At 38.4% G+C, this 12,041-nt stretch overlaps 1 protein-coding gene across 8 annotated transcripts in view; it reads left to right on the top strand.

Moving 5' to 3' along the window:
- The window catches only part of ATP2B1 (ATPase plasma membrane Ca2+ transporting 1), a 123,857-nt gene that overhangs the window by 76,822 nt on the left and 34,994 nt on the right, over positions 1-12,041 (top strand). For all 8 annotated transcript variants that reach the window (XR_006607537.1, XR_006607536.1, XM_013054206.2 and 5 more), the window contains exons 4-9: positions 1,518-1,772; positions 1,864-1,989; positions 5,775-5,915; positions 8,422-8,460; positions 9,205-9,366; positions 11,250-11,464. Coding sequence is in view for 6 of the 8 variants with exons in the window: in XM_013054206.2 (XP_012909660.1) it covers positions 1,518-1,772; positions 1,864-1,989; positions 5,775-5,915; positions 8,422-8,460; positions 9,205-9,366; positions 11,250-11,464 (938 nt within the window). In the remaining 2 variants the exon portion in view is untranslated. The remainder of the gene's footprint in view (positions 1-1,517; positions 1,773-1,863; positions 1,990-5,774; positions 5,916-8,421; positions 8,461-9,204; positions 9,367-11,249; positions 11,465-12,041) is intronic.

Genomic DNA, 12,041 nt, shown 5'->3' with positions numbered 1-12,041 from the left:
CCACATACCTCTCCTGGATTAATCTTTATTCAGAATCTTTATATATCAAATCATATCTTTGTTTCATGCTCATGATTTTGGAACTTGCTTTAATTACTTCTAGTATCATTTATTTACTCATTCTCTTCTTTGAATAATCTTTTTCCTGCTTTACCTGTCCTAAGAGAATAATTGACTTTCTTCAGACTTTTCAGCTCAATCCTCGGTAAGAAAGAACTTTTTTATATAGGTATATGCAGAAGAACATACGCCTTCATGTGAATTTATAAATAACCCAAGTGAACTTTTAAGAAGCAATGCTTACCTTTACTGTGTATATATCCTCTTTATTTTGCTGTGTTTCATTTTTTGAAATACTGGTCATGAGCCACTGAATTGATTTTAGACTCTCAAATAGATTGTAGCCCAAAGTCTAAGTAGCACGGTTTCATTGTTCTTTCTTCAAAATTGTTGACCTTCAATTTTGAGCCTTTAAGGTTCTTTCCTCCCTCATTCTTTTGTAAACTTTTTTGTGCCATAGAGCCTTTGTACTGATTTTAATCTTTCTCTGGAATGCTCTTTCTCTATCTTTTCCCTGGAATGCTCTTCCTGGAACGCTCTAAAGCAACTATATGGCTAGTTCCCTTTTTATCATTTGGCTCCTAGCCCAAATGTCATTGACACTTCAGAGAGGCCTTCTGTGTTCACACAAACCACAGTTAGCCCTTTCTTCACGTGATAGCACATCACCCTCCTTTATTTTCTTTATGCCATTTGCTATATCTGAAATTAATTATTTGTGTTTTATTATCTGAATTCTTTATACTCTGTCCACACCTTCCAATCTAAGTATGGGTTTCAGGCGAAGACAGTGCTTGTGTGTCTTACTTACTGCTGTGTCCCCAGCCACTCAAGTACTATCTGGCACCTAGAGCAGGTGCCCAAATAGTTGGGTTAATGAGTAGCCCTTGGCTTACTTTTTCATGTTCTGGAAACCAAGTGTTGCTTTACTCCTGTAAAATTGATACAGTAAATAAGCATGATTCATGGGTAGCATGTAGTATTTAAGTTTTCCTGTACATCTTGTCTAATATATGTAATGATTAGTAGCATTAACCGTTGGTCAACTGTGAAGGAATTCTTAACCACTGCTCTGCCTACATTAAAGTGTTCTCTCATTTAATCCTCACAACTCTGGCGGAGTAAGTGGTATTATCCTAATTTGACAGATTAAGGGACCGGAGTCTCAGAAGTAGTAACTTGCCTTGAGGCTGTGATTTCATCTTCCCCAGTGTCCTTACTCTTAACTAGAACTCTAGACTGCCTCTGTGCCCTGAGGGTGAGAGTCTTCTGTGGCAGGGAACTTGACATAGTAAGCATTCTTATCATTGTGGAATGCTTTGGGTTCAGTAAGGTATTTAGAGTAAAATTAACAAGGTATGTAAACATCATAATTAACTTATAGAATGTCTGTTGTCATCAATTCAGAATCTTTTTTTTTTTTTTTTTTGATAAGCATTTTCTTTCTTTCCATATAGTTTGTGGAGAAGTTTCTGTTGGAGAGGAAGAAGGTGAAGGAGAAACTGGTTGGATTGAAGGCGCTGCAATCCTCTTGTCAGTAGTGTGTGTGGTATTAGTAACAGCTTTCAATGACTGGAGTAAGGAAAAACAGTTTAGAGGTTTGCAGAGTCGAATTGAACAAGAACAGAAGTTCACGGTCATCAGGGGTGGTCAGGTCATTCAGATACCTGTAGCTGACATTACTGTTGGAGATATTGCTCAGGTGAAATATGGTAAGTAAACAACGAGCAGTACCTCTTAGGCTAGAGGTAAAGTTCCTGTAATCCTTTTGGCAGTTTAGTATACCATTGCTTTTTGTTTTAGGTGATCTTCTTCCAGCTGACGGCATACTGATTCAAGGCAATGATCTTAAAATTGATGAAAGCTCATTGACTGGTGAATCTGATCATGTTAAGAAATCTTTAGATAAGGATCCCTTACTTCTATCAGGTATGAACTTCTTTCTTATCTTTGCACTTCTTTCTCTTCCACGATTGTATCCCGTTGTCAGCAAACACAGTTTCTCTAAGAGCCTACAACTGAAGGATTCTGTATTTTATGTTAGCTTCTACCCTATAATCCTTAGGGACTTTTTTTTTTAAGTTGGCAGAGATACTAGAGATCTTTGAATCCAGAGCCCTATTTTACAAATGAGGAGCTTAAGTTAAAAAAAAAAAAAAATCCAAATAAGAGTTTTTGAGTCAGTGTTAGTATAATGATAAAACTGAAATATAAGCCTAATGATTTCTACTTTTCTGCCTTATGTTAATTCTTTTGGCCTGTTGATGTATAAAATTAAAGAATGATTGTTTTTAAAGCAAATGAATGAATTCCCTTGGATGTACTACCAAAGACAGGTTTTTTGGGTTTTGTTGGTTTTTTTTAAATTCTTTTTTAAGAACTGATATAATCCTTAAAATTGATCTAATCTGGCTTCCTCATTTAACTGCTGAGGAATAAATCTGAGACCTAAATTATTTATCAAAGATTACATAACCGATCAACGGTAGGCCTAGCAGTGGCACACATCTACTAGGGAGAAGTGAATTTTCACATAGGTAAGACGTGCTGAGAACAAAGAGTAGGATTTGTACAGGTAAGGGCACTGTTTGAAATGGGGACGTGGCCCATTTGTTGGGAGGCTCTCCCAACAGTAACTGTGGTAGCTTGACCTGAGGTTAATTAGAAATGAAAGGGAAGGGATGGTGGGAAAATTTGCACGCAGCCTTCGAAAATGTTGAGTGAGAGGGAGCCCCACAGTCTCACACTTGACTCCAAAAGCATGCCAGTTCTTTCACATTAGATTTCCAGGTTTTTACTCTTAATTTTCTAATGTTCTTTATAGAATTTGTAAAATTGCCTCTAAGATCATTGTTGATATATGTTTGCTAGACTGAATTACACTGGAGCTTGGAGTGCACAGAATGCTGCCTGTTTGTCTTCTATTACCATTTTCAGGTGTTAATAGAACGCTAACATTTTACGTCATAAGGAGATTTCTGCTGATTGAACTGTGTAATAATTTGGCAGCTGTAATCGTTCACTTCTTCTCAGTGAACCTTATATTTTAATTGATTGAGCATGGTTTTACTGAAACCAAAGTCAAGCTGGTGACAAGTCATTTAAGTCAAAGCCACAACTTCCAGGCATATACTTCAGTGTAACTTACCTTTTTAAGATTTGCAAATATGTGCCTAAAACACCGATTGCAAAACATCCCACCACTAAAAATCAGAGTAATTACATAAATACCATTATTAAAGGGTAGAGGTCCCAGTTATAATATAGATTTACTTCTTAAGAAAAATCTTGGGATTTGTATACCTTCAAAATTCTGCACTACCAAGAACATCCTGTTTGTTTTTTTCTTTACATGGGTGTGCTTGTAATTCATTCCAAGCAGACATATCTTAGATATAGAAGTTCGGTATATCTAAGTACAACGTATACTTATTTTATTTATTCCTTGCTGTAGTTTTGAGAAACTGTAATTGTTAACTGGGTAACATCTATAGTCTTTCCAAGGACGGGGAAGCAATCTAATCAGACCTTAACCCCCACAGACTGTCTGGGCCACGGTATTTGGCGAACTAAGGCGATATTCTCTTGCCTTTTGCCGTATATACTGCCGGACTTCTGTCTACATCTAGCTTATTTACAGAGTGCTTAGCTCTTCAGGTTGATTTCCTTTACCTGAACTTTGGTTCTTTTCTATTTTAATGGAGATTGCTAGTAAGCTTTATGTAGTCTCAGGTCCCAGACACACCAAGTGTACCACAAGAACTCTGCAAATTTTCCATGGCTAAGAAAAGACCGAAATAACTTTGCAGAGTCCCTTATCGTAATGTGGGTGGGAAAGTTTTTCTCCATTTATTTCCCTATTCCAAAAATGTACTAAAAAACATAAAATGCATTTATTTTTAAATGTATTCTCATGATGCCATTCCCTCACTGCTGTTCTTGGCTTTTTAAATTTAGATTTTTTAAAAGCAGTTATTCAGTTAGCAGTGGGGATATGACCAGAACAAAAACTGTTTACTTTGCCTGAGCACATTAACCACCAGCATCTGATTACCTGTGGTAAGGAGGAATAGAATGTAAAAAAGTTGAAATCTGCCAAAAGCCAGAATCGTTAAAAGAAAGAAATTGCCTTTTACATGTAGAAGTTGCTCAATAAATACTGTTTCACTATCCTGAAATTCATTTCTTGTTTGCTTTGCCTGTTCACTGACAGAGAAGCTAATAATCAGTGAAATACTCAGAATATAGAATTTTAAAAGCAAGAAAATCAGGGGCACTTGGGTGGTTCAGTTGGTTAAGCATCTGTCTCTTGATCTCTGAGTTCAGGCTCTGCGTTGGGTTCCATGCTGTGTGTGGAGCCTACTTAAAACAACAACAACAAAACAAAGAATAAAAGCAAGAAAATCAAAGGCCTAAAATATTCACATTGGATAAATTGCCCAGTAATTAGAAGACAAATATAATTTTTTAACTACTGGAATAAGGACTTGTGCTTTATGACATTATTTAGCAAATAAACTTTGTGCGTTGACTTGGCAGATAAAATGGTGGTGGGACAACAGAACCTGCCCATATGGTTGTAAACTAGGAGATCAAATAAATGTGATAACTGTAAAGAAGGCTTTATTGGGAGTTTAGAAAAAAGAGTTGCTTTTGAAGGCCACTTAAATTCACAACAATATTACACTAAAGAGATGCGAAGCCTTTTAATTAGGAAAGGTGCAGAGGTAGCTATACAAGTCGGAGAATGGTCAGCAGACTTACGGGCATTGTAGTGGAAGAATATGCCCTTTGTCCCTTGACCAAGCTGGATTGAATCTTTGTCTTGCCACTTAATTGTTATATAACCTTGGGCAAATGTTTAGGAAATAAGAAAAAATAATGCTTGCCAACTTTCAAGATGGTCGTAAGGGATGGTCAGTATATAATCGATGTCCCCATTTCTGTTCCATAGCTTTCCATATTGGCATTTTATGTTAGAGTAATGGATGAAAGGTTTAACCAAGGGTTGGTTGATCTCACGCTGAAGACTTTGGATTTAATCCATTAGTTAGTGTAGAATCAGAGGTCTTTGAGCCATGAGACATTTGTGAAAAAATTCACGTTTTAGAGAGATTAAAACTGATGTCAGGACAAATTGGAAAGACAGACTAGCTAGGAGGCTTGTTGCAGTAATGTAGGCTGGCTGGGTGGAAAGCTGGTTTAGGAAGAGATACGGGTTTGGGTGCGGTAAATAGGGCAGTTTGTTGCTGTGGAGTCCTTTTGGTTATAAACACATTTCTTTTTACGCAGTGTGTTTCTCAGTAGTGTCAGTAATGATCATTGTAATAATTTTACAATTAAAATTAATGTGTATTCCTTGAATGCCCACAGATTCCAGGCAGTGTGCAAAGGCACTTTACATGTGTGCCTTTATTTGCGTCTCATTGTTTTTATTGAGGGTAGGTACTCTTGTCCTCATTTTATGGGTGAGGAGTTGAGATATGATAAGCTGACCAATCTCTCATGATACATGAGTGGTGGAGTGCACTTTGAATTCAGATGAAATGGATTACAGAGTTAAACCCTTAAGCCTAAGAATTTAGGTTATTTAATGTCTTATTGAAGTTATTAAGTACTGTATATGAAAGACAGTAGGACTAAAGTTTGAAACGTGAAGGTAGGAGGGAAAAAAAACTAACAATTTTAAAACAGTAAATTTTCTGTTGCTGTAGGTACTCATGTAATGGAAGGCTCTGGAAGAATGGTCGTTACTGCTGTAGGTGTTAATTCTCAAACTGGAATTATCTTTACCTTACTTGGAGCTGGAGGTGAAGAGGAAGAAAAGAAAGATGAAAAGAAAAAGGAAAAGAAAAGTAAGTTCCACAATCTTCTGTGAGAATTGGTATTTGGAAATACAGCAACTGGTTAGAAGAACTGGCACAGAAAAGATATGCTTCTTTTATGAGGTTCTGATATGAAATGTTCTATAAAAAGTTACTCATTGTAGTACTTTCAAGTGGTAGAATTAGTGGAGTCTCTTCCATTTCCTGATTTTTCTTGTAGACGTCACAGTCCATCAAGGGCTTTTAGCGAATGCATCAGTCCCTTTTACCGTAGCCAGACAAATGGAGCATCTCCTCGAATACTTTCATTGGCCTTTATTGTTTTTCTTTAGTCTTAGTGTCTTTCCATTATCTGAGCAGCAAAGTGAATTAAACTCTCACTTCCAATGCTTATCTCTTCTGCATCTTCAGTCATAACTTTGTCAACCATATCACATTTTGGTCTCCTTGAGCTTTTCATCTATTTCACATTTTCTATTGTTCACGTTTTCCCCATCTATACTTAAGTCGGTGGGTTCTGGACATAAGACAAAGACTTCCCGTTGACATTTACCCTGTTTATTACATTTAGCCCAAAGTATTAGATACCAAGATTTTAGAGATTTGATCTCAATCCATTGTATCTGCTGTCCCTGCAAGTGATCTGTCCTCAGCAAAAATTGATAACCATAGTTTAACCACAAGCATCTTACCAGAAACTGCCATGAGGAGGGAGACAGCTCAGAATCACGCAGCTGGAGACATGTTACTTTTCTTAAAAAGCGCTCCCCATCCTGCTCTGCCTGCTGCACCACCCTTTTCTCCCACTCAGGTTTGCGCCTACACGATTCTTTTCCTTTAGGGTGATAGCAGTTTACTGTGGTTTAGCCACTTGGATGTACTTAATTTTACTTAGGATAGTAAGTCCATATTTCTCTCTTACACATAAGTATTTTGAGATCTTCTAAAATAAAAACCTTGCTAAAATCTTGGTTTGCTTTAACTACAACCACGATTTTAATATTTGGATGTTTTATTTTTTGGCTTTCATCTTCAGCTGCGAAATTTTTAGTTCAAACAAAACCATACTTGAAAACTGACTGCAAGTGAAGGTTAGCAAGACCTCCCATTCTAAGTTGTTTTGTCCCAGTCCTTCCATAGCCCTCCTGGGGCCTCTTTAGGTTTCTTAAGGTGGAGTGGAAGGCAGTTTGAAAACCAGAGATAATGATACCACTTACTCAATATTGTGTGCATTATCTCCTTAATCCTTAAAACCCTAGGATGCAAAGATGAGAAACCTGCTGAGATGCTGGGCTTGCTCCAGGTCAGAGATCTAGTAAGTGGCGGATCAGACCTGCTTGTCTGGCTCTTAACCAGACACTGCTGCATCCTAATTTATAGTAGTCAAAGGTCAACGGACCCTATTTAAAAAGGAAGGGGAGTTTGCATCATGACCTGATACTTGTTGACCCTACTGTGTCTTTTCTAACAAGCTCTGTTTTTTCTAAGATCTTACATCTCTTTTTTGATTAAACCCGTCAAAAATATTCTCAGGAATGAACATCTAATTCATTGTCTTATCATTTTTGATTCTTGGGGTTGAGGTTTTTTTTTTTTTTTCTTCCCTTCATGAAGTGGGGCATTTTTCCATCTGTGGACGTCAGCCCTTCTCTCATTCTCTTGACTGCTTTGGCTGTTACCCAAAAGCAGTTGGGGGTAATCTTTCTCCTTTCCTTCCTAGTCTAGAATGTAGCTGTCTGGTTCCTCTGAACTCAGAGCCTGTTGAAAGTAGCTAGATACTATCTCCTCATCTATCGTGAACAGCTGTTCCCTCTTGACTCTCTTCCACGTTTCCCAGTTTGAAGATAGCTCTTCTAGATAGAGAAGGTAGGAGAAAAATTGACTGAATGAGCTCTGCCTCCCTTCTCATTTTCAGTATTCCACTGCCTGCTCCAAACAATAGATGTAGTCCTTCCTTGATTATTTTATTGCTTTAGACGTTCCTATGCTTGTTTTCTCCAGATTGAAACTAATTTGCTGAATTGTCTCAACTGGTACTCCTACTGGCCCATTCTTTTTATTCATATTCTAATTTTACTTACTTGCCTCTCCTGTCTTTTCTGTGTGGGTTTTGCGCCCCTTCCCAACAACAGCTCTCCCCTTCCCAGCACAGCCCTCCTGTGTGCCTGTTATCTTCAGGACATGTCTCCCTCCCTCCCTACCCCTGCCCTTTTCTCCTTTCTTAGAATTACATGAGTATTTGGTTTGAGATCTTCTGGTACCATATTTGGGTTCATTGCAGCATATAAGAGAGTAAAGTCTTACGGAGAAATTGAAAAGGTATAGACGTCCCAAATTATTTTGGCGTATTTTCCTTAGTGAAGACCTAGGAGGTGATCGACCCAGCGGGTCATTGCAAGCCAAATGCTTTCTATCTGTACAAGCACACACCATTGTGTAACAATTCTGTTATAGAAATGTGAACTACCTCTGCATAATTCAGCATGGCTGTCTTTATTTCCTTTGGAAAGCTTTAATTCCCATTTTGTTCCTACAGATAAGAAACAAGATGGAGCTATTGAGAATCGCAACAAAGGTAAGTTCACAAGGATAAGAGTACAGTTAGCTTGTTTTCATTATATACAAAAGTATATCTACTATATACTGTATTCATCCAAAAGTAGGATACATGTGGCAGGAGAAATCAACAGTTTATGTTAACTTGGGTTAACTTCTCTTCCTGCCAGTGCCGTAGTCATTTTGCCCTTACAGTGGCAATAAGATTTTAACTGTGATTTGTGGTAGTAAGCTAAGAAAAATCCAGATGTAGATAACTTTCAACTTAAGCACTTCAACTTTTTTAACATTCGTTATTATAATACTGCTAGGAAAAATGTCTAAGAAATAGAATATACAACTGAAATGGTTTCTTGATGCTTATTTAGGTCTGTAAACATGTACATTTTTCTATATGGTTTACACATAATCTACATTATGGTCACATCTGGGAGGTATTTATAGTGTTTGGAAACGAACCTTATCAAACACAACACGAGGGGAGAGAAATGATTTTGGTATTTAGTTCTTACTCTAAGGATCCCACATTTCTTCTTCTCCCTCATCCCTATTACCTGGCACATTTTCAAATCTGGTACAGAGATTCACAACCTAGTATCACTATTGTCTTGTTTTCTTTGGCTAGACATAGATACCCATGCACACACAAAGCCGAATATTTAAATCTTTTCTAGTTTCTATAAGAAACTGATACGTTTCAAAAAATTAATAGTTTTGTGTGCGTTAAAAAATGTAGTGACGTTTTATTTGTTCTTCTATGTAGCGAAAGCCCAGGATGGTGCAGCCATGGAAATGCAGCCTTTGAAGAGCGAAGAAGGTGGAGATGGTGATGAAAAAGACAAAAAGAAAGCAAATTTGCCAAAAAAGGAAAAATCTGTCTTACAAGGGAAACTTACAAAGCTGGCTGTTCAGATTGGCAAAGCAGGTATGATAGAAGAAAATAAGGTGTTTTGCTTTTAAAATATGCTGACTTTCTGCTTGAAAATGGCCTTTAGACCCACTTAAGTCTGCAAATAGTTGCTTTGTGAGTGGAAGGGGTTTAAAAAATATTTTCAGTTATATCCACAGACTACCAGGTCTTTGAGTTTTGCGGATCCTTGTGATGTCATGGCAGCTGAGGGGCTCTTAACCCCATTATACATGGAAGGAGTTAGCAGTAAGGGGTGAGGTTAGGGTTCGTGCCAAAAACCGCCCGTACTCCCATGTCTGAATTTCTCAGGATTTCTGGGAGCAGTAGAGAGAGTGCTAGTAGTGCCCTTGGTTACTCAAAGCAGATTATCCAACTGTATTTTATTTTTTCAAAGGAGTGATTGATTGAAGAGAGAGAGAACCAGGGAGAGAGTGCGCATGGGGGGGCGGGGGCAGAGGGGCAGAGGGAATCCTCAGCCCTCCCTGCAGAACACAGAGCCTGAGGCAGGGCTCAGCGCAAGACCCTGAGACTATAACTTGAGCTGAACTCGAGAGCCAGACACTTAATCGACTGAGCCACCCAGGTGCCCCCCAACTTTATTTTAGTAAAAAGAAATTTCACCACACATGTTGCTCATCTTTTTATTGACTATGAAGAAAATGAGATCATGTTTTTCTGAAAAATCCACTTTACTTAAATTGAATGGATTAGCTTAAGTACCATCCTGGTGAGACCAAAGTTACTAAATTGCTATCCTCACTAGAAATATCTGTTAATACAACCACTTTCAGGTGGAGAAAGGCAGCAGAAGCAGAGCTCTTAGCTAAAAACATAGCATGCCCTCTAGCAGTATCATGTATGTGAAAGAACATGCGGATAAATCAGCATATACTATTAAAATCACTTAGATTGGGGCACCTGGGTGGCTCAGTCAGTTAAGCATCTGCCCTCGGCTCAGGTCATGATCCCGGGGTCCTGGGATCGAGCCCCATACGGGCTCCCTGCCCAGCAGGAAGCCTGCTGTGGAGCCTGTTTCTCCCTCCCCAGCTCCCCTGTGTTTGTGTTCCGTCTCGCTGTCTCTCTGTCATAAATAAAATCTTTAAAAAAAAAAAAATCACTTAAATTACATAATTCTACTTAGGAGTATGTTGGGAAAAGTGAGGTTTTTGCTCCCGTTCTGAATAAGTTTATCCAATAGCAAATACTTGCTTTTTGTAATATGTAGCTAAAGGATAATACTACCTCAGTTTTGGGGAAGGGGTAGATTTAAGGTAGTTGGAGTATTAGGTGCGGATATGTGAACTGGTCTTATTTTTCAGTACTCATCTGTAAAAGGCTGAGTCGTCGACAAAATAGGTAAATGGTTTGTAGAACTTGAAGAACTGAGGATAGATAACAATTGAGAGAAATAATTTTTTTAATAAAAAACATAGGGTTGAATATATTTAATTCCAGATCTCCCCATCAATCAGATTTCTACCAGCTTCACATTCAGCAGTAAGCAGTTACCAGCACATGAAGTACCCATTCATTCTAAGCTTTTGGTATTTCTTTGTCATTACCTATTATTTTGTCTTAGCTTTAGTAGAAGGCCGAAGATACAAGTAAGTCTAGGAAAGAATCATAAACACTTTTCTACCAGTTCTCCTGGGGACAGGGCTATACTTGGAAGCAGAAATTAAATCTGATAATGCCAAATGATGAGTTAGTTGCAAAAAAAAAAAAACAAAAAAAGTAACAATTTCTCAGAGACATTAAAGTATTTTCAAACCAGTGGTAATTTCTTCCAGTTGCTAATACATAATTGACAATGGGGAGTGTCTGGACTACTGAAATAATGACTTTTTTTTTTCTTTTTCTTTCTTTCTTCTTTTTTTTTTTTTTTAATATACGGAAAGGTTTGTTGATGTCTGCCATCACAGTTATCATTCTAGTATTATATTTTGTCATTGATACATTCTGGGTTCAGAAGAGACCATGGCTTGCAGAGTGCACACCAATTTACATACAGTATTTTGTAAAGTTCTTCATTATTGGAGTCACGGTTCTGGTGGTTGCGGTTCCAGAGGGTCTCCCCCTGGCCGTCACGATCTCCCTGGCTTACTCTGTCAAGGTAAGCAGAAAACGGTGAAGTCGATTTACTAAGTTTAAAGCTTTAGTTGGTGGAGAAAATTGACACCTGTGGTGCCTCTTTTCTTTCTGATTCTGAAAGTAGGAGTCTTCCAGAAATGCATAGTCTCCTTTAGAAATGCTGTCACAGGTCCTGCCCCTGCCCAGAGTTGAAGGTCTCTGACACTTCCGGACGTATATGTTTCCTTGCAGGCAGCCTTGACCCAAACTGAGCACAGCCCCGCTAGGCAGTGTCTAGCTTAAGTTTCACTGTATGGCCTCCCTTTTCCCCATCTGTAAAATTAAAGGAAGAATGCATAGCATTGACCTGTAGAAACACAGCATAGAGGCGTCTCTTAAGTCCATCTTTTTCAGGGCTTCTTGTTTCTGCTCTTCTAACCTCATCACAACAAAGCCAAACTTCTGCATAGTAGGCGGACGCCAGTTCCTGGAATAGGATTCAGATCTGTCATTTCCCTGTGTAAAATGCCAGTGACTTCTCGTCACACTTAGAAAAAAACCCAAGCTCCCTCTGTCCCTCAGGGCCCAGCCAGTGTGGCCCTGCAGACCTCTCGGTGCTC

This window comes from Mustela putorius, unplaced genomic scaffold, assembly GCF_011764305.1.
Source record: "Mustela putorius furo isolate JIRA1106 unplaced genomic scaffold, ASM1176430v1.1 tig00000640_pilon_pilon_pilon, whole genome shotgun sequence".
Taxonomy (NCBI): domain Eukaryota; kingdom Metazoa; phylum Chordata; class Mammalia; order Carnivora; family Mustelidae; genus Mustela; species Mustela putorius.
This window is presented reverse-complemented; position numbering and strand designations above follow the sequence as displayed.